Source organism: Cydia pomonella, chromosome 12, assembly GCF_033807575.1.
Source record: "Cydia pomonella isolate Wapato2018A chromosome 12, ilCydPomo1, whole genome shotgun sequence".
NCBI classification, from domain to species: Eukaryota; Metazoa; Arthropoda; class Insecta; order Lepidoptera; family Tortricidae; genus Cydia; species Cydia pomonella.
The window spans coordinates 7845768-7869649 of NC_084714.1; the positions used below are offsets into that span (position 1 = coordinate 7845768).

Genomic DNA, 23882 nt, shown 5'->3' on the forward strand with positions numbered 1-23882 from the left:
TTAAATACAGGTCTTTGATTTATTGTTAAGAGGGGGCGTAAAGCCAGGAAATATGGAAAGAACAAAAGAATAGGCGACCGCATGACACTTGCGACGGAATATTTCACGACTGCGGGTTTTGACTTTTTCGTCAATATCACTAAAAGAATTCTTCTGTTTAAAATTTCGTTATGTCCATATTATCAGCTATTTGATACTAAAATAATACTGCTATGGTATACAGGGTAACGATGTACAATAGAAAATAAATGAAAATTAAACGTGTTTTCGTGATTTATTTGTCTCAAGGCAACTTTAACGTTTTAAGGTTTTGCTTAGAGTCTGCCCTGCTCAGAAATATAAGTAGTATATTTTGAGTGATTTTTTGCATGGCGCTTGCCATTGATTGAAACGTATGAAAAATTGATATAAAAACTACTAAAATTTTGTGTTAGCCCCCTCTTAAACAGCTTGTATTTCAAGTTCTTTGAGTTGTCAAAGTCAACGTCTTCATCGACGATTTTATCCTAAAAATTTGATTTATTACGGAAAATGTATTTAAAAAATAATAATAAGTACTTCTCAGTTGTTGCATGTTAGCGTGTTTTTAAAAGTTTGTTTTTTTTTGTACATCATTGTTATTTTATATTATTTTTTGTTTTATTTTGCACGCCAGTTATTGGTTAAAAGTGTGTTCCTTGTGTTTCATGTAGCCAACTTATGTCGGTAATGTACCACATTTTATGCAGAATAAAATATTTGCTTAATTTCTTATTAAATGTCTGATACCATTCCCTCCTGATTTTTTCAATAAACAGTATCCGCAAGACCTCACGTAACATCAGAGGAATCCGAAAGCCAAACTTGACATTGCATCCGCGAGCATGCGAATTAAGTGCAGTTTAATGATTGCGTAACACGGACCGGACGAAGACCGGTCGCGGAGAAAGTGCCGATGGGCCGATGGCACGAGATGTCTGCGTCAATATCCAATCTGACGGTCGGAAATATGGAATCGGTGTACAGAATTAGGCAATTACTTAGCTACACTATATAAATATGTGCCGACGACATGTTTTCAAAATTGTACTACTTCCAACGTAGAAAGATCTCGAGAACTTTTTCTAGATCTTCTATTAAATACTATCTCTACTTTTTAGAAAATTTCAATTGCCAAAATATACTTGATGGAACACATTTGTTTCATGAAACAGTGAAATCGGTTTGTACGTAGGTACCGAGTGTTATTGAGATTGTAGTTGTTAAACTACACAAAACAACGCAGCTGCTAAAAAATTGCTAGGTATAAATTGGTTTCTTATCAATAATTATGTGGTACCTACCTCTTACAAAACGTCATAAACGTATACCTACATGTTTGTAATTATAAAATTAAAATCGGCAGCAATCACCATTCTCGTGGATTAATTAAGATTAGGCACGCAATTAGCAATAATACACAGTTTCAGAAAAAAATGTTTCTCAAATTTGAAGATGCTGAAGGCAAATAAGACGAAAAAACTAAAATTATTTGATTTTAAAGTAATAGTAATATTACACATGACAAGTCGAAATAAATAAAAAAACATTTAATAGCCTCCTAGTCAAACAACATAGCATCGGTCCGGTCGTCGAAGTGCCTGACATTATAATCTGTGCCAACACGCTCGCTGCAGTTCCATGTCGAATCGCGACAGACATTTGCAGCAGGAAAGACTCGAAGCAGGGATAAAGACCCTTTGATTAAACATTTTAATTATTATATAAATATATTATTTAATGTGTTAATATTTGTTTCAGGCGAACTGGTTCAAGGCGCAGCAGTACTGCCGGTTCCACGGCATGCACCTCGCCTCCATCGCCTCGCAGCAGGAGAACGACCAGCTCGAGAAATACGTTAAGGACTCAGGTAATTTCATTCTTTTTTTGTTTTACAGGTTTTACTACACTGTTGTTGTTGTCCTAAGGTACCCCAGAGGTGCATAGGGCCTTCACAATCTCGCGCCATGCCTTCCTATCTTCAACAACCCCTCTGTTTTATACTGAGTAGTACCTATAAAATCCATCACACACACACACACACACACACACACACACACACTATATCTCTTACTGTTTAACTGAAGCGGTTTATATGAAGTTATTATGGTCAGCTACTGCCATATTGAATGAAGCTGATGCAAGTTAAAGCAGGCCTAAGACTCACGCTAGTACAATCCGGATTCGCGCCGAGGCGTCGGCCACTTCTTTTTTCGATAGAAACCATCCCGTGATCACCTAGGTTCGGAAGTGGCTGTCTATATACGAAGTGTCTGATTCCTCGGCCCGGTACCGGACCGTTCTAGCGTGAATCATTATCTAAGCTATTTAAACTGTATTATATAAACTACTTTTAGTCCAAAAACTCAGTTACCATGTACTAAGAAATCACCGGGCTATATATATTATACGAGTAGACATTATAGACACAAAGTGTTTATTGTAAATTTTTCTGTTTTGTGATAACAGAGACCTCCTATGATTACGGTTGTCACAAAACGCGGTTTCTATTCTTTTATTACTTTTATTCATCATTTCTAGCGTTCATCAGACTCCAGAGTATTTTTAACGCTACACTTGACCAATGACGAGTGATTTAAATACGCTTCTAAAATACCCTTTAAATTTACAAAGAAGTAGTAATGTCACTTCATGCTATGTTTATTCAGGAAGGTTGGTGTATTGTAAAGTAGTAGGAATTTTCTACTACAGAAATTAACCCATAGGTCACATTTGGTCATTTTCCATACACAGGATATTCAGTAGGGGAGAGCCTTCAAACCAAAAACTAATCTTGGGCATATATGAGTTAAAAACTTAAAAGTCTCATTTACAAGGAATCACAATACCGTTTTCAGTCTTCAGCATGATTAATTTACTAAACCCAAATCATAATAACGTTCCAGGTTACGGCCGCGAGCATTTCTGGACGTCAGGCACAGACTTGGCCGAAGAGGGCAACTTCTTCTGGATGGCCAACGGGCGGCCGTTGACCTTCGTCAACTGGAACGCCGGGGAGCCCAACAACTTTCGCTACGAGAACGGAGAGGAAGAGAACTGCTTGGAACTGTGGAACAGAGATGACAAGGGACTAAAGTGGAATGACTCGCCGTGCTCGTTTGAAACGTTCTTCATTTGCGAAGTGCGATCGGATTAAATAAGTGTACACTTTCCAGACATCGGAACGGCCAAGGTGGAACAAAAATAGTGGTGACCCGTTTAAGGGTATATTCAGTATTCTGATTAGAGAAAAGTAGAAGAAAAAATTTTTGACGCGAAAAACTTTTGACCTGCGTATGGAGTGTTCAAAATGAGGGTAGTGTCAATCACCAGTATTTTTGTTACACCTTGTATTTGAACATGCCTCTGTTATCAAGACGTTAAAGCACAAGTTGAAGTTTTGAGCACCCTGGTCGCTCCGATATATCTGATCTGTAATTTAAAAGGAGGAAAGACGTCCCGTTTCAAAGAGTATAAGTGTAATTTATCCAAAAAACTAAGAAAAGGAAATCTGTTCATGACTGAATAGGTACATCTGTAATGATTTTTAGGGTTCCGTAGACAAATGGCAAAAACGGAACCCTTATAGATTCGTCATGTCCGTCTGTCTGTCCGATTCTGTCACAGCCACTTTTTTCCGAAACTATAAGAGCTATACTGTTTAAACTTGGTAAGTAGATGTATTCTGTGAACCGCATTAGGATGTTTACACAAAAATAGAAAAAAAACAATAAATTTTGGGGGTTCCCCATACTTAGAACTGAAACTCAAAAAATCTTTTTTCATCAAACCCATACGTGTGGGGTATCTATGGATAGGTCTTTAAAAATGATATTGAGGTTTCTAATATCATTTTTTTCTAAGCTGAATAGTTTGCGCGAGAGACACTTCCAAAGTGAAAAAAAGTGTGTCCCCCCCCCTGTAACTTCTAAAATAACGGAATGAAAAATCTAAAAAAAATATATGATATACATTACCATGCAAACTTCCAACGAAAATTGGTTTGAACCAGATCTAGTAAGTAGTTTTTTTAATACGTCAGAAATGGTACGGAACCCTTCATGGGCGAGTCCGACTCGCACTTGGCCGCTTTTTTTTATAGTTCAAAACTCCGCATCATTCGTTTATTTACGTCCGATCGAGATGCGCGTCAGTTAATATTACTTGACCGTTTTTTTTTTACAACCTGTATACGATCAAAGTACAAGACCGTTACAATTTATTTTTTTTGATTTTCACTTAGTACTTATATGAATAAATGTAAATAAAACACATCAATACATGGTTATAAAAAGTTAGTTACCTAAAGTAATCGAACCATTGAGTCATATTTTTGTGAAAAAAGGCTCCTCAAAAAGATTCAAAGTTACCAATTTGTCAAGTTACCAGTTTGTAACTTACTCAGCCTGTAAAGTTACAATCATGTTCGAAATTTAATTAATTAAAGGATTAGTTCGGTCAGTAGTAAAATTACGACGTAGATTAGTGTTTGGTTATTTATTAATGTAGTTTTTGAATGAAACTAAATAGTAAACGATCACTGCCACATGATCTTTTGAGCTTCAAGATTGTTTTAAATATCACTAACCTGCATTTCAATCAATGTACAAATACATCATACTAGCAGTTAGTTAGATAGTAATTTTAAGGACACTTTCAGCTGCCTCTCAGCAGTTAAGTGTCCTGAAAATGGAAAGACAAAGAAAGGTATATCTTGTTACCCTGTCCCACTTAGCAGCAAATAGCAGAAAGTGTCCGGCGAAAGAATAGATATAAGTAGATAGTACCAACTTATATCTATTCTTTCGCCGGACACTTTCTGCTATTACACACAAACACGTGTGTCACATAGTAGATACAAATAAATGGAGAAAATGCTATCGTCAATAGGTTCATAAAGACAATCTGAATCTAAAATCCTTTTTTTTGTTGATACTAAATCCCTGTGAGGACAATTTTATAATTTTTCATAATTTTGAGTTGCGCTGTTAGTTATTCGTTTTTTGTGTTACGTCTATGTTTTTTTGCCATTTAAACACTGCTATTACATGAATTTTTTCGGTTTAAGAAAACGAGGGTCACCATTTTTTTTTCGATAATTGTTAAGGTTCCTCGGCTGGTAAGTGGTATACCTATAAATTTTCCCATCCTAATTTAAAATATTGTGCAACCGATTTTGAATATGTGAGTTGTGATATTTGGAATAGATCTTCGGTTCATTGGGACCTCGAGTCCATAGTCAAACTTAGGTATAGTAATATTATAGTTAGTTACCATAGCGATAACTGTGAAAATAGAAATAACAAACGATTAAAATACTACGGTTTTTTGTTACAGTTTTCCCAATCTAATCTACCCTATTTACTAAGTAGGGAAAAAGTACAAGAATGAAAAATTATAATTACGTTTTCGCCACACCAGCTAGTCAAGGCTTTCTTGTTAGGTACTTAAAATCTAATGAGAAAGTTGCATTGTATCCTCACGTGTGGCAAAGTAAACATAAGTAAACAAATGCAAATTTGGGTTTCCTTGTTGGATGGAACAGTTTTTTTTTTATTTTTTTTATTTGGGACATAAAACAGTAACACAGGTTTAGACACAGTAATAGAATACAAAGAATAATAAAGTGTGAGACCAACAACATCGTCCACAGATTACTAGATTACCTACTGATAAATCTACAATATATAGCGCTAGGTAACAATATAATAAAGCTAAAATTAACACAGTTGTACAGTTGACTTTTAAATGATGATTTTGAATGATAAATATTCAATATTTAATTTTGAATTGATTTTGATTGATATGTTACAGTTAGTGGGGTGATGTGTCGGTGGGGTGAAACATTTAGTGTTGCACTCGCTGGCAAAATTTGTTTAACCCTGAAATCCTCGCAACTCTCAAGATTCCATTTTCGAACCACTCGCTAAGCTCGCGGTTCAATTTTGGAATCTTTCGCTTGCTCGCGTATCAATATTAGCACGAGGAACAACTTTCCCCCCTTGTATAAGCAAATAACTATTATAGCTTTCACATTGATTTACAGATTTTCTTAATGAATAAATATCTCACAACATGACAGCCTGTAAGGGTAATGCAATTTTATCTAACAATAATAAGAGTACATAAAACAATTGAAACAAAATCTGTATGATTGCATAAAACATAAAAAGATAAGTAATTTATAGTTTATGACTATTTATGGAATATATTAGCATCCAAATATTCTTGTTAAGAATAGAAACAATTACTTGTAAAATAAGCTTTCTCACAATGAGTCAAAATAATGAAACTTTTTTGATTTCAATTGATTTAAAAAGAGAAGTCATCTCTTAAAGGAGTGAAAAGGCGGGTGGAAGTTTGTATGGGGAATCAATAATCGCTAAACCGATTTTGATGAAATTGGTATGGTCTACATCTTTGATTTAGTTGAAAATAATACCAAATATGACTTAGTACCTAAACGTAAACAGTTATTAACCGCGAATGGTTGAGCATTGCGAGGGATTCAAGGCTTTCATTTCATTATTTTATAACTATTCCAAATTACATATCTTTATTGTAGTTTCCGATACATTTTGCAATATGGCAGGCGGACATAGTCAAACCATAAAGGTTCCTTTTACGTTTGGTTGGTACGGAACCCTTATAACACATTAATAACACATTTAATAATGGCTATTAGTTCGGAACTATTAATTCTAAAGTCATTATGATATGTATACCTAAAGATTGTAAGCACTTAACATTTTATAGTTAGTTAATTAACTAATAAATACGTAGCTAGAGTACTTACAACTGTGTTCTAACATGTATGTATCGGCATCTAAAACCGTGTCACGTAAGGCACCCCGCATCAAGAATTTTGTATTGCTGTGCATTATAGTTCTTGGAAATGGTTCTCTTATATTTATAGTATCATATGGTGACCTGCAGCTTTATATCAAGCAGTATAAAAGAAAATATTCGTTATCTCATAACACTGAAAAAAGTTCGAACGAAAAATACAACACATTTTACACTGATGATGAAATTCGAAAAATGGATCTCCTAGTTGAAGATATTGAACAATGCAAAGGTCACCCTTTACTTAGGTCTAATAAATCACACATTTGGGTTGAAAAAGATAATTTGCCTTATTACAAATATTACTTGCTGTTACAAATATTTTTATCGTCCGAAATCGGTAGACGACATCACGTCTCACAGTATCGATAATCGAGTTAAATACAGCCCCTGTCATAATTTTTCAGATTATATTCAAGTTGAAAATGAATTTGTCAGAGTAGATTGTAGTTACAGAAAAATACTGTATGATTCTTTTTTTCTATTTGCTCGTTAAAAGGAAATATCATTCAAACCAAAGACGAATTTACCCTATAATATATTGATTCTAGGAATAGACGCAGTATCTAGATTAAATCTCCACAGGACCATGCCCAAAACTGTAGCATTTTTAAACAAGTTGCGTGCTGTAGAATTTTTAAGATATAATAAAGTAGGCGACAATACATTTCCCAATCTTATTCCACTTTTACTCGGCAAACATGCATCAGAGCTGCAGGACACGTGTTGGCCCAACAGAAAATTGACGTTCGACAACTGTCCTTTTATATGGGAGCGGTTCCAGCAGACGGGCTTCATCACAGCTTACGGAGAGGACTACTCAAATATCGGGACGTTCACCTATGATTACAAGCGCGGCTTTGCGGGTTCACCCACTGACTACTATCTTCGCACCTTCATGCTCGAAGCCGAAACCTATGCAAGAACAAGCAACGGAGGAAAATTCTCATTATGCTTGAACGAAAAATATATCTTCAAAATCCTTCTGGACTATGTCGAAGACCTTACATCTTTGTCCAAAAGAAATCTATTCGGTATTTTTTGGGAAAGTATCATGAGCCATGACCACTTAAACAATCCGTCGGTGATGGACGAAGACTACACAGCGCTGTTCAAGAAGATGCATAGCTCTGGTTATTTAAATAAAAGTATTATTTTCTTAATAAGCGATCATGGTATGAGATGTGGCAAATTTCGGACTACTAGGCAGGGGTTTTTGGAGGTGAGGTTACCCTTTGTATTTGCTTTAATACCTCCGTCGTTTCGTAAAAACTTTAGTGAGGCTTATAAAAATCTGAACAAAACGTTTATCACCTAGCCACACCATTCGATATGCACGCGACTTTATCCGATTTGGTTAATCTGAACACCATTGAAAATGCTAAGATAATTTCCCGAACTAAGGACTCTTACTCTATCCAACGAAGCATCAGTTTATTCTTACCTATACCGAAGAATAGAACGTGTGAATCAGCAGCCATAGATGCCCACTGGTGCGTCGATTATGGAAATGCTAATGTAGATTCCAATAGTACAGAAGCAAAGGAGGCAGTAAAATACGCAATGTAACATTTAAATGGTCTTCTTAAGGATTATCCGCAGTGTGCTGAGCTCACTCTTCAAAAAGTGATACATGGAAATCGACTGATATCTATTAGTTCCGAAGAAAAAAAAAGAAATCAATTGAGTTGACAGTAGCCTTCAGTACGAATCCTGGAGGAGGCGAATTTGAAGCCACGTTAGACAAGAGGGTCCCGGTAGCCCCTGGCTCCTGTTGGGCCCCGCAAGTCCCGCAACTCGGCTTAACTTCTATGGCAACCAAAGCTACTGCGTACAAGACAATCTAGATGGTCAGTTAAAACTTTACTGCTATTGCATAAATTATATTCCTTAATGTGATTGCTTAATTATTTAATTAGATTTTTAGTTAATCATTAGTGTAATTGAACATTTATATACTCAATATGCATTTAGAATGCTGTTGGGGCTGCTGCGCTATTGCAGTGATAGGATTATTCCCACTAGTTACCACCAAGTTGTTACCAGTGGTAACTACTGGGAATTTTTTTCCCACCTTTTTCCACTGGTAACTTGGTTTGGTGGTAACTAGTAGGATTTTTTTCCCAGTAGTTACCACCAAAATTTGGTTAGCGTTCAATACTAATAAAATAGTATAAATATGGAGTGCTTTAATCAATAATTAATTAAAAGTCGAATTAATCAAGTTAATTCGTTTAATTATAAGTCGATTACTGTTTCAGTAAACTGCCTTAAAAGTGATTAAAAAATCGGTCTTTGACTGATTTGTTTGTTCGTCCGTATAATGGTGACGTTATTTATTGAAAGGGACTTTATTGTCGATCGCGCTTACGCAATTATCAATGATGCTCCTATATAAATACAACGCTGCGCTACGCAGTGTGACGTAAGCGCCTTTGACAAAAGATCCAGTTTTCATAGATAACGTCACAATTAATTCAATTTCCAATTAATAAGATAAATGCTCTCATGCTCTTGAGGTTGATGGCAAAAAAGGAAAAAAAAAAATCGGCACGTCCCGGCATTTCAATGCTTTTAAACTGAACTATCAGAGGATAGTTTGATGGACAATAACTTTACTTAATTTGATCTGTACCCCTAGTGTAAATTTGATCGACATCATAACGTGACGAACGCGTTTGCGTTAAGTCTCATTTTGTATAGGATTTTGAGTTTCCAAAACGTCCCGCTTGGCGCGCTCTTTCTAAATCCAATACAAAATGAGACTAAACGCAAACGCGTACGTCACGTTTCGAAATCGAATTTATTTACACTAGGGGTACTGATTTAAAAGGCAAACGTGTAGTTGAGGGCATTAAATTTTAGACATTAAATTATGAGCAGGCTCGATTAAGGGGTTATGCAGCTAGAAAAGCCTAGAAGGGCCAAAAGCTATTTGTAAGGGATCTTGCTATTTGCACGAAAGTATGTTCGAGTTTGATATCAAATGAAAGTGTTTACACATTTATAATATTACTATTTTTTATTTACAATTTTCACATAATTAGCAAAATAAAACCGAAATAAAATAAACATAATACGTAAGGAGGAGATAAGGAAGGAAATCTCCATGTACCAAAAAGTGTCATCAAAAAACTTTAAATAGGTGGCGCTACAATACCTAGAGTACTTGAACAAAAAAATCAAAACATAGACAGCGCAATTCACTCCGTCAATAACGCCTAGGTTCTTAGCTACTCTAGCGCTACTCTGGAGAGATTTGGAAAAATTATTTATAGCTGACAGCTGGACACTTTTGCAACAGTTCTACCATAAGAGATGCCACTCCTCTTAATTCCACACTCCATAAAACATAATGTAGGTATTTGACAAGAAAGATTACCGCTTACCACAGATACAGTTTATTTTAATCTCTATGATAACTTAATTCTATCAATTAAGGGCTCCACAGACCTTGCAATAAATCCTTTGCCGACTAAGTTGGTGCATTCAATTGATCTATCTTATTGGCGAACCGCGAGTTCTCAGTTCGGGGCGAACTGCTAGTAATAAATACGACTGTAGTCTGTATATAAGTCAACTACTGCTGTCATTCTCGTTACTAATCTGATTTTTAATAAAATGCCCATAAAATTTTATGGCCACCGAAACCCAGAATTAAAGAGTTGATCGAAGTTGCCTGAAACTGCAGTGCATATATATTGTCGACATCACGGTACATCCTACTAGAGGTGAAATTCAAGCAGTAACTTATCAATGTCGTCTCGTGTAAGGAAAGATAAGTATAACTTTTTTCACCCCGATTCAAAAAAGAGGTGTTACTATTCATGTGCTGAACTGAGCTTTGGGATTGTTTTTGAGCTTTCGAAAAAAAAACGACTAAGTACAGTCAACAATACTACCTATTAGGCGAGTCCACGCAGAGCGAGTAGCCTCGCGAGGAAAATTCCTCGCGCAGCAAACGACGGGCCTCGCGCGGCCGCGTGCTCGTGTAGCTTTTGCCTCAGCCGAGCCATTTTGCAATTTCAAAATGGTGCTACGTATACTCGTACATATACACTGCCGTGGCTCGTGTACGTTTTATTTATTTCAAATAATCCAAAAGAAAAAACGTAAACGAACAAAAACGAACGAAGTTGCAGGCGATTTTGGGTGCAACAAATTTATAAATATTAATCACGGAATGTTTAAAACGAATTTTAAACACCTTAAAAAAAGGAGTAATTCGACTTTTTATGTTCAGAATTACACGTAAAACTTAAATGGCAAGACATAAATTGAAGAAAGGTATCACTTTCAGGGAGATGGTGCTTCCCACGCAGCTATATTTAAAGATGGAAGCATCGTACACCAGTCACTGTCTATTTACTTAATTTACAATCAAAGTAAACATTTGCTCTTTTCGTATAGTTGCGATCTCTAGCATCCCATATCATGTTTTTGCTACGTAAAAGGATATTAATTTGCAACATTGGTCTTTACTAATTTTTTCTAATTGGATGTACGGAACAAAATAACCATGCGCACCAAACAACGCCCCGACCAGCACGCGGCAAACGACTAAGGCGCCTCAGAGGGCCTACCGCGAACCACGTTGGACGTGTTGCCTCCCAGTCACACTTACGTACGAATTTACGAGTGCGACAGAGAGGCAACACGTTGAACGTGGTTCGCGGTAGGCCCTCAGAGCATGCCGAAAAACCGACACCGAGCGGCTCGGTCAAGGTCGCGCTCGCCCGAGGAAAACGTGCGCTCTGCCTCGGCCGAGGCACGTCTACACTGGCTGTTTTGTGAGCGAGAAAATTGCCTCGCACGAATTTCACTCTGTGTGGACCCGCCAATTCGCTTAGCACCTTTGCATACAAAGTTCTATGCAGGGGGGGGAGTCACTTTTCTATGCAGCTAACTGTAGGTACATGATATCCACTAACAGCCCCCGTTCAGGGCAACCTAATATTGTGACGTGACAGACAGCTAATACTGAGCATGGCTCGCCATGCTCTTGGCCTGGTTTTATTATTTTTACAGTACATATGGTGCTATGTACTGTAATATTATCATATTAAGGGCCATATGTACTGTAAAACGTTGTACAATACATGTGCGAATAGGTAATTCGCAACTCGTGCCGATTTAAAACACTCCCTTCGGTCGTGTTTTAAGTTATCGCCACTCATTTCGAATTTCCTTTTTTTCGCACTTGTATCGTAATGTACTATTATTAAACTGCAATTTGGGTAATAAAGTTTAACCTAGGGCGCCAAAACTCAATCTCACTCTAATCTGATCGAGTGCTCAGGTCAGCGCTGGATCCTTAGATACCTACAAGGTATTATTTTTAAACTTTGACTTTAGATCATAATTACAAGGAAAATAATAATCCATTACACTAATTTGCTCTTTATTCATTATTATTAACTTAGTAACTGATTCGATCCTACATTTATCGGAAGGGAAATTAATATTAAGAAGGCGCCGACCATCCAGTGGCGCCCTCATTAGATTGTGTTTTCTAATAAACCAAACTATTTCAACAAAATCCAGTATATTAAAATTGTAGTACTAGCGATTCCCCAAATATTGATCTAAGTCACATTGTTTTATTTAAGATACTAACATTTTTTTCCAAATAGCGTCGATATTAAATATTAATGCAATAACAGTAAAGCTTTAACTGAGCATCTTGTTGCTCTCGGATGCAGTAGCTTTGGTTGCCATAGGCGTTGATTCGGCTTGCGGAGCCTAACAGAAGCCAGGGGCTGCCGGGACCGTCCTGTCTCCCCAGCGTAGCTTCAAACTCGCCTCCTCCTGGGTTCGTACTGAACGCGACAGTCAACTCAACTGATTTCTTAATTTTCTCTTTGGAGCTGTCAGATATCAGTCGAGTAGCAAGCAACACTTTGTCAAGAGTGAGCCCAGCACACTGGGGATAATCCTTAAGGAGACCGTTCAAATGCCTCATGGCGTATTCTACTGCGTCCCTGGCTTCAGTACTATTGGAATCTACTTTAGTGTTTCCGTTATCCACGCACCAGTGGGGATCTATGGCTGCTGATTCACATGTTCTGCTCTCCGGAATTGGTAAAAATAAACTGATGCTTCGTTGATTAGAGTAAGATTCGTAGCTTCGGGAAATAATTTTAGCATTTTCAATGGTGTTCAGATGAATTAAGTCGATTAAAGTGGCGTGCAGATCGAATGGTGTAGTTAGGCGATGAACATTTTGTGCCAGATTTATATACGCCTCATTAAAATTTATACGAAACGATGGAGGCGTAACTACAAATACGAAGGGTAACCTGTCTTCCAAAAATCCTTGTCTAGTTTTACGAAATTTGCCCCATCTAAAACCATGGTCGCTCAGTACAAAAATAATACTTTTATTCAAATAACCAGAGCTTTGCATCCTCTTAAGCAGCGCTGTGTAGTCTTCGTCCATCACTGATGGATAGTTTAAATGGTCATGGGTCATTGTGTTTTCCCAAAAAAACCCGAATAGATTTATTTTGGATAAAGATGTAAGGTCTTCGACATAGTCCAGAAGAATTTTATACATATATTTATCGTTCAAGCAAAATGTGATTTTTCCTCCGTTCTTTGTTTTGGCATAAGTATCAGCTTCGATCATGAAGGGACGCAGATAGTAGTCGGTGGGAGAGCCCGCGAAGCCGCGCTTGTTATAGTTGAACGTCCCGATCTTTGCGTAATCCTCTCCGTAAGCTGTAGCGAAGCCTGCCTGCTGGAACCGCTCCCATATAAAAGGACAGTTGTCGAACGTCATCTTCTTGTTGGGCCAACACGTATCCTGCAGCTCTGTTGCGTGTTTACCAAGCAAAAGTGGTATTACATTGGGGAATGTGTTGTCGCCTACTTTATTATATCTTAACAATTCTACAGCACCCAACGTGTTCAAAAATGTTACAGTTTTGGGCATGGTCCTGTGGAGATTTAATCTAGATACCGAGTCTATTCCAAGAATCAGTACGTTATACGGTAAATCTATCTTTGGTTTTACTGAGGTTTTCTTTTCACGAGCAAATAGAAAAAAAGAATCGAATAGTTTGTTTCCGTGACTACAATTAACTCTGACAAATTCGTCTTCAACTAGAATAAAATCAGAAAAAAATCGACAAGGGTTGTATTTGACTCGATCATCGATTTTGGAAGACGTAATGTCGTCTATCGATTTCGAACGGTAAAAAGATTTATAACAGCAAGCAATACTTGTAGAACTACTTAAATTGTAATAAGGCAAATTATCTTTTTCAACCCAAATATGAGTTTTGTTAGAACCCAGCAAAGGGTGAGTTTTGCACGATTTGATATCTTTAATTTGGGGACCCATTTTTCGAATTTCATCATCAGTGTAAAATGTGTTGTATTTTTCAATAGGATGTATTTTTATGTAATGTGATAATGAATAAAACCTTGCATACTGCTTAATATAAGGCAGCGAGTCACCATAAAATACTATAACCATAAAAGAACCACTTCCAAGTACTATAATCCACAGCAGAACTAAATTCTTAAAGCGGGGCCTCATGCATGACGCGGTTTTCGAGGCATTCATTTTAAAACACAATTTTCTGTTCATACCGAAGCGCTTGGTTACAATAATACGTATGATTTATTTATTAGCTACCTCACTATAAAATGTTATGAGCCTACGATCTTTATGTTATCATAATGAATCATATAGCTCAAAAACTAATAGCCGTGACCAAATAAGTGTTTCTTAATTGAAATTAAAATGGGAAAATTGTGAAAGGTTTATTTGCGTTAACTGTTTGAAACCTTCTTATACTAAACTTGTAATTCTGAGCGTATTGACACGACATTCTGATTGACTATGTTGTTTACTGTATTGTTGTTTTCAGGCTTCCCTAGCCAAACAAAAATATAAACATTATAATTTTATCATGTCCGCCACCGCCCGTCCATCCGTCTGTCTAACGGTGACGGTCATTTATGAAAATTAGAAGGTAGTTTATACCTATATTTTAATGAAATTTGAATCACAGATATGTTCTGTAAGCCATTAAGTTTAGAAGTTAATTTTTTTTTCTAGGGAGGCACTCCATTCACGTAACTTAAGGTGTTTTTTTTTTTGTCCCACTCCTCATTTGATAGATATTTAATAATAAGGTTAATAGGTTTCTAAATAGTTTTTCTATAAAGTAATACTAAAAATTGCTTTCGGTTACCGCGATAGTTACTCATATGCGTATAATAATTTTAAAATACATCCCTACGTATCGAACTGTTTACATCGTTCTTGGTGAACAGGGGACTGAGGAACAATATAAGTATATTCCTCTGTCGAAAATAATATAATCCTCCCGCGGCCCAACATAATACACTATACCAGTTTTATTTCTTTCTTCTTTATCCTCACCTCAGTGTAGTCAACTATAAAGTAGCGCTGATAGGATATACTTACTTTACTCTTTGGTAAGGACCCTTCTTGAAAAAGTAAGATGCCTATTGTCCACGTCAAACGTAGTCGCATCGTTGTCCTTCGTCATTGGAATTGACAAAATCCCTCCCGCTGAAACCTGAGGAGAAAGCCATAGTTATGATAACACAGCTAAGTTACATTACAGTAAAGTTGTATCATGTCGCCAAGCTAACGAATATAATATAATATAATATAATATGGCAGACCGAAAATTCTCGTCTGCGCCGCTGGCGAAATTTTTTTTCCGCCATTTTAAATTGTGTGCCTTGGGTGCAATAGAGATAATACTTTAAAAAAAATCCTTAGTTGAGTTGAGTTCAAATGAATCCACCAAACCGGGTAGGTAATCTATAGTATTTTATACAATCGTGATATAATAGAGAGCTTTTCAGTCGAGTACCGTGTTTAGGCAACGAAGCTTGCTAAGTTGTCTAAGTACGAGATTGAAAAGCTTGATTATAGCACTATTGTATACAATACTTTTCTTACGAATCAACAATAGTTATTTGTGTCCCAAGGGAAGAAAAGTAGGAAACTGCGTGCCGAGTATAAAATTGTTACCCGAGCCGAATGCGAGGGTGGCAAACACGCGGGATGGCATGTCCTACGTTTCCTCCCGTGGTGCGCATACTATTTTTCTGCTCGACGGAGGCGGAAAGCGGCAACTTCGTTTAGCGCAGCGGGAGCAAAGTTGACGTTTTCCGCCCGGAGGGCAGAAAAAATTATACTCTAAACTAATAAAATCATATATGTAGGTAAACAAAACAAAAGTATACAGCTATTTAAGATACGCCAGTAGACGCGATACCTTCATACTCGTAAGCGCCCCGGCCGCCGGGCGGGGCCTGGCGGGGTGGTCAACGACAACTCGTAACTCATGAGACTCTGGTACTTGGTCTTTGCTAAATTAAATTTTTAGACAGTTTTTTCTCGATTTTAGCCACTGTAGCGTATGGAGACTAACAAGCAAAGGTAAGTGGATTTCGTAGTCTATGGATGTTGCTATATTAAGGGTGTCATATGTGCGTTTATAACCTTATGAAGCTATAGTTTCTACTATACAACCTCAAATAATTAATTAATTTGAGCTATCGTTTTGTTTCGTCCTCTTGACCGCCGGCGAGCTGTGATTGGTCAATATCATTATAGTTGACTAAACCGTTTCAAAATTTAGTAACATTATAGTTGAGTTGGGAGCCCATACATGAAAAGGTCCCAATCACAGTTTGGTATACGCAATATTAATTCAACCATTACAGTCGACGAGTAGAAAAAAGATATTTTGCAAGGCAGCTTAGTAGAATTCGTCTAGGCTAAGTATGCACAAACTTTGCACTGACCAGGGAGACAAAATTCTCCCCCCCTTTTCACCAAGGGGGGGGAGAATTTTGTCTCCCTGGTCAAACATTTTCAAGTTTTTTTTTTTTTGTTTTTTGTTTACTAATACTATCATACATATTAAATTTCTGCTTCCTAGGACTTCAGGACGTACCTTAAGGGTTTTGATCATCATCAGCAGTGAGTGAGTCAGTGACAAAATCGGGGTTTAGTAGATATGAATAAAATCTTAAGTATGAGAGCTATGCAATTGAAATTTCTTTTTGCTCAATAAGTCCACTATTGACATTACATCCCGAGAATTTTGTTAAGTAATAGTACTACCGTACAGAAATAGTACATTACTATAGAGGACGGGAAACGAAGGGTTGCAGGCCAAGTAGATACAGACGGCCGAGCGTAGCGAGGTCGGGTAGGGATCAGCGACCGGCAATTGGTCCGAGATTTGTATAGTGCTTTTCTCAAACTTGCAATGAAATAATAATAATTAAAAAAATAGGATGATGATGATGATGATGATGATTGTTTCATGTTCTAATGTGATAGGTTATTCAGTGCTTCAGGTTCGAAAGGGGAACGAAAATTTGATTTTTTTTGCGCTACGACGCACGGTTTAGAAGACAGCCCTATAAAGATTTCTGCATGACTGAAAAAAATCTTTAGAGGGCCGTATCTCCTAAACCGTACGTCATACCGGAAAAATAATAAAATTTCCGCTCCCCTTTGAAATCCTCAAATAATATTAAACAAACACAAAAAAGAAAAGAAAAAGCATAACGGCAGCATTTTGCTTATAGGTTTTTTTAAGGTTGAATGCCAAGACGTGCCATAATTTTACGTTTAAAAAAAAAAACAAAAGAAGATTGCCTTACAGGTGTCTAAGGCTGTATGAAATTCCATTACATATCATTGCACCTGATATGTGGTATTTCCGGACCTAATTTGAAGTAAGTAAGTCATGTCAAAATTTCATTACAACTTTGAGAAAATAAACTTCCTACAAAACCGAAGTTTGAGAGCGATTTAGGGATGAAACATGCTGTCCCTTTCTTATGTATGGTACTATCCCTTTCGGCTATTTAGGGTTTGCAAATTCAAGTCATTTACTTATCTGTGGTCATACAGGCAAAGGAAAGTCAAGTTGTGTCAACCCGTGCTCGGAGCAATGCTTAGCCGAACGGAGCCGAAAATGACTGAAAGGAACAGTTTCGCCCCCCTGACTGAACTATTATTTATTACTATTAGTATACTTATTACTTAAGAATCTAAACATTTTAAAAATAAATTTTATTTAAGAACCGGCCTCTATACTTAGTATTTTAAACCTGGCCGCTCATAAAGCAAGATAAGCTGGTACAAGAAGCCTGGCGATCGGCTACGTGGCGGCGAAGCCCACTTTGCTGCTACATTACGACCAAATGCATACTCATTTTGTACTTCGTTTGAGCTTTGTGCATGGTTTATCGGTTGTTTTGTAGGTTTTAGGGAATTTCGCAAGTCTATTTTCTATTCCAGAGGTCTATTTTACCTACTTATCATTAGAATTTTATTGCACATAAAATAATAAGTAAAAATGACGGTACAATACCTACTAAGCAAAATTTAAAGTTTGTTCACAGGACCATACATTTTCAGTTATATAAAAAAACCCTTTGTTAGATGGGATAAGATAAACACGGACAAGAAAAACACTTCTAGGGAATCCTCATACTGTTTATCTTGTCCCGAGACAGCCCCACATGCCTTACTAGTTTTTTCATTTCTCTTACAAAACTCACTTGCTTCATATTTTTCAGTGACCTCTATTATTATAATAAAATAAGGGTGACAGCTGGTAACTACAGTTACCAAAAGCAATTGAGTGGTTAGCAACAACCATTGACGACTCTTTTTTTGGTTTTTTTCTCTTACAAAATGTATTAGTAAAAACCCTTGATGACTCTTTTTAGCCTTGCAGTTTTCATACATGGAAACCACTAACAAGCGGTACAAAAGCGGGCAAGTGTGTCATTGGGACCACGCGTCTTATATCAATCGACGGTTTCGTCGAAGTGATATGAAGGATTGTTCCATTTTCAACCTTTTTATGTAAGGATGCCTTGGGATATAACTTCGACAACGGTCTAAATTTTAAAATCGCTTACCTAATCTTACATAATTAGAATGAAGTGCTTCGGCATCTTGTTTACAGTTGCTACAGTAGAAATTAACGTTTTTCATAACGCTTTTGAAGTTACCCCAAAGCACCTTATCCAGCAACCCCTATGATAACAATGATGAGAATCACTGTACTAAATACCACTCTTTCAAGTAGATACTCTTTCAACAATACCATAGAGTAATTTAAAGTCCCAAGAGTTGTAATTGCTTACTACGTCCACAAAAACGTTGACTGTGTTTGGTGAAACTACGTGAAAAATTATACCCTTATTAATAATGGGTAAAATTATCAATCATATACTCGTAAATGGTAGACAGGAGAATCGCCTTTGGCTGAGAACGAAATGCGAAATGTATTCCAAAGTGCGATGGCAACGCCTCGCTTTTACTCCCTTTTTAGGTCGCAGGTAATGGCGCACTATTCCCCTTAAGCCTGCTATACCTGCATACAACTACAGGCCAACGGAGCCCTAAGTGGCGAGGCGTGGGGATGAATTTCGAGAGCAAACTTAGCACTGCTTGTGTCATCAACGATGACGCACAGATTTTTCAAATCTAACCTTTAATAACATGACAATATGAGTCAAGGCACGCGTTTTCGTGATTGACACGATCTTTAGGTTGCTTAGGTCTAGGCGTTCTAGTTCTTAGGCAGGATATACGAATGTATAAGGATTCGTACGGCAGTTTGTCTTTATTCGCTCGAATGAAACACAGCAAAAAAGTTGTAGATTTCGAAGTACACATTAAAGTCTAATAAACAAGTAATTTTGTTATGTCTTTTTAACAAGCTTTTTTTTTAACTGACAATGTGACAATTAATGTAAATGGAAAAATAATGATAGATCTAGCAAATTTTCGTTTAACTTTCAACAAGCTACAAAATTATATTTGTAAACTGAAATAAATGTCATATACTAAGAAAAAGTGACCAGTGCCCCAGGCAAGTGACCTGTCATGATAGCAGAGGACAGAGGACGCTGGTTCGATTTCAGCCTGGGGCAGGCAGGCAGGGCAGGCTTAAACTGTAGTGTTCTTTTAAGAACTTGAACAGCGAAATAGCACGTTTAAAATAAAATACCTAACTGCAAAACCTGTCTACTGTAAAATCTAACATACCTAAATCATTTTTATCACGGACGTAGTGCCACGGCGGCTTCCTGTGTCAACAAAAAGCAGCTGCAATATTATTTACATCGTATTCCATTTCATTATACAATTAAAAGGCAACCTTAGCACTATTGCCTTGAAGACGATTTCTTAAACAGATGTAAGGAAAGATACGAGTTTGCGATGTGAATAGTGGGAAGGCTTTCGGAGGCGTAGATTTAACGTGACTTTCCGGAGTCGTATTGGAACATTAAATATATTCAACTTAATATTATATATTTGCATTGCATCTAGCGCAATAATTATCCGAGGTGCATTATTATCAAATCGAGAGAATTTTATAAGTTCGAGAGCTCCTGCCTGTTAATCGCACACTTAACTTTATTCTGTTTTTCTGTTCTGTATGTATACTCTTTTATATTAATTCATTCGAGGTCGACAAAAATATGGTCGTTAAGTTTGACGCTTTTGAGAAATAAGAGATATTATCCTCTATCAAAAAATAACGACTTTAACCACCACGTAAGTACCATCTAAACACAATTACAATTAGGCTTTTAAAGGGTCGGCAACGCGCATGTAGCACCTCTGGAGTTGCAGGCGTCCATAGGCTACGGTGACTGCTTACCATCAGGCGGGGCGTATGCTTGTTTGCCACCGACGTGGTATATAAAAAAAACGTACCTACGTTAATCTATCATGTCTTGTTTTATCAAACTAGTGTACGGAAATCTTCTATTTTCTCCTATTAAACATGTATACATATAAAAGGATGACTCTCCTAAGAACGGTCCGGGTGTAGGCGTCAGACACTTCAGTTTTCTATAAAAAGCTTCACGTGATTATCACACGCAGCAACTAAAAGGAAAAGCAAATGTCGTGTCGTATAGGGACCTAAAGAAGTTGGCCGAGGACCGCGAAAACTGGCGTCTACTCCACCGACAAGAGCCATGCTCTTAAATGAAGATGAAGATGATCATCACCGATCACCCGTCATAGAAAAGAAAGCCTCGGCCTGGACCCAATTATAGAATTGAACCTATAAGACCATTAAAAATAATATACTGATATTCATAACAAGTCAAAACAGGGCATAATAGGAAAATACACAAAAGTATATTAAACTATAAGATACACAACTAAAGGTGACAGTCCATTTCCAACTGCAGCTGCACTACCGTTGCGACATTACTGGTGCGACATTACTGCAGCAGCCGACTGCTGCTGCTTGCGGCGTGCAGTCGCGGGAGCGTTCGTCAGTTGATTGTCAAAGTCAATGATTATGAATAATGTCACTGTCAGACGTATAAATAAAATTACTAATTTACTTATTTATATTTTTTACCAGAAGAAGTAAGTGACGATAATGCTATATGGTACACGAAGACGAAGATCAGTTTGCCTTTCTACAAAAGTCACAGTCAGTGAAGGCAGCTACGCAATATTATTAAAAAACCAGATATTGATGGTGATGGTTTGTTTGCCGATTAAATGAATAGCAATTTAACTTCAAATTGAATAAATACAACCAAATTACTCGAATTAAATTAACGCAGAGGAGAAATATTTCTTCACTTAAGGTAAGTTAACATTTTGAAATTATCTTCCCCATCATCTTGACTAAATGCGTGACCACCGCACACAGCAACCCGACGAAAGCGGGACTCATGTTGCTCGTGATGGATACGATGTTCGCACTTGATCCACCTGCATCACGTGATCCAGCCAAATCCAGCTGGCGGTGTCTGCCCGTTTTAGGCGGCCTAGTACCGCCTGGATGTAGAAGTCTGCGATAAACATCCCCTCAAAAAGCCAGGCTCTTTTATCCCGGGTTTACTTTATTTCTGCAAAGGGATTCGTGGGTTTCGGAGATGGCGATGCGACACGTGAGAATAAATTCTCCAATGCAGTCGTTCAGTGTTAGCAAAATTTAATATTACAGATTTATCTTTCTGAGTTTTCATATTAAACCAATTTTACTTTCTTTAGGTACCTAACAGTGAAGAATAAACGAATAAATTGATTTGTAAGAGCTATAATTGCGCAATTTACACTTAATATTGTCCAGTTTCCTATTTCAAACTAAAGCACAAATTTAAATCTTATAATCGCTCTTGTGTTGCAGGTGTCAGTGGGCAACGGCACTCATGGTCGTGGCAGATACAGTTTATGACTAGACCATATAAAACTTGACGGGCGAGACAAGAAATCGTTTATGAAGAAAGCTATTTACGTTAGCCAAGGGGCTGATAGAAAGAATATTTAATAAATTAATTGGAATAATAAATATTTTCCTCGTGATGGTGTGATGAAAAAATTTCGTGTTGTGCTCTGTAGCAAAGTTTTTTTAATCTCATGCCTTGAAGCGGACTGTCAATACAATTTTACTTTTAAAACCGCTGTCGCTTCTCTCGTGGTTCAATTTTGTAATCTTTCTTACGTTTGAGTATCCATATGCTTAATGAGGTGTTAAACAATGGCTTTGAAATGAAACAGTCAGAAAGTGTCACGATATTATACACCATGGGCTGGTAAAACCTGATAGATTTTAAAGTTGTATTCTTAATCGCATTTAGAGGCTAAAATATCATACAAAGTTTTCTGTAATCGGTCTTCTTTCAGAGATAATGGCAATTCTTGCGAAAATTTGTTTCTGCAACAACTTTGTGAAAAACGCCTTTTTGGGTACGGCACTGCCTCTATGTGACTTGGTTTAGACATACCTTCTGACAAACATTACTCAACTAAGAAGAACACTCGCAATTTTGATCATAGATGAATGAAGAAAACTTCACTTCTTCGTTTTAATGTTTTTTTTTTGCCAAGATGTAGAAAGAAATAACGTGTTGTGTGCAGAAAATGGCTTATTTACTCGTATGGGCTAAAAGAAAAAGCAGAACATTTTTTTTTCAAATTCACTGTGCCACGGTACTGTCAGCGAGAATTCAGTAATTAATCCTGTTAAATACGAGCATCACTGAAAATCCTAAGCACGCCTCCAACTCCTGTACACTTCTTTTTTGAAGAACCCATACTGTAGACCTTCAGAAAAACCTCGGCAGGGAGGGAAACCTCATACTAAAGCCGGAGCGCCCGCGGGAGGAAAATCCTCTTAAGTCGCACGGTGCGCGACCATTGTGGCCACTAAAAAAATGTAATCTATCGTAGTATCCTAACACAAATACAGAGGATACAGAGTAAGCTATTTCATTCGAAACATTTTCTCTGTCTGACTTTGGAAAAAGACAGAAAGAGGAAAGAGAGAGGAAATTGCATACGACCACTCCGTTCAGTCTTAGAATCATCATAGAAATATTATGTTGTCACATTTTTATGCTGTGTGTACATGATTGTATGATGAATAACGGTTAGCATACCTACATCGATCTTATTCTAACACATACGTGCGTCCTGTAATTTAGTAGTAGTAGTAGTAGTAGTAAAACTCTTTATTGTACAAAAATGAAAACAAAACAGTAAAAAACACTCATCATTAGTACAAAGGCGAACTAGTTTTCCAGTTTTTAGGGTTCCGTAGCCAAATGGCAAAAAACGGAACCCTTATAGATTCGTCATGTCCGTCTGTCTGTCCGATTCTGTCACAGCCACTTTTTTCCGAAACTATAAGAGCTATACTGTTCAAACTTGGTAAGTAGATGTATTCTATGAACCGCATTATGATGTTTACACAAAAATAGAAAAAAAAAAACAATAAATTTTGGGGGTTCCCCATACTTAGAACTGAAACTCAAAAAATCTTTTTTCATCAAACCCATACGTGTGGGGTATTTATGGATAGGTCTTTAAAAATGATATTGAGGTTTCTAATATAATTTTTTTCTAAACTGAATAGTTTGCGCGAGAGACACTTCCAAAGTGGTAAAAAGTGTGTCCCCCCCCCCCGTAACTTCTAAAATAACAGAATGAAAAATCTAAAAAAAATATATGTTAT

The 23882-nt window shown here is 37.1% G+C and overlaps 2 protein-coding genes, 1 long non-coding RNA gene and 1 pseudogene across 3 annotated transcripts in view; 3 read left to right on the top strand and 1 right to left on the bottom strand.

Moving 5' to 3' along the window:
• The window catches only part of LOC133523389 (macrophage mannose receptor 1), a 136428-nt gene extending 132501 nt beyond the window's left edge, over positions 1 to 3927 (top strand). Inside the window, exons 4-5 of the mRNA XM_061858933.1 lie at positions 1780 to 1888; positions 2925 to 3927. Of these exons, the coding sequence (XP_061714917.1) occupies positions 1780 to 1888; positions 2925 to 3175 (360 nt within the window). The 3' untranslated portion in view covers positions 3176 to 3927. The remainder of the gene's footprint in view (positions 1 to 1779; positions 1889 to 2924) is intronic.
• The window catches only part of LOC133523394 (uncharacterized), a 326759-nt gene that overhangs the window by 252653 nt on the left and 50224 nt on the right, over positions 1 to 23882 (top strand). The window lies entirely within an intron of this gene.
• On the top strand, positions 3946 to 8648 carry LOC133523388 (uncharacterized; annotated as a pseudogene).
• On the bottom strand, positions 11921 to 15000 carry LOC133523379 (uncharacterized). The gene has a single exon (XM_061858912.1). It carries the CDS (start codon positions 14456 to 14458, stop codon positions 12506 to 12508), a length of 1953 nt encoding a protein of 650 aa, XP_061714896.1. The 5' UTR covers positions 14459 to 15000; the 3' UTR covers positions 11921 to 12505.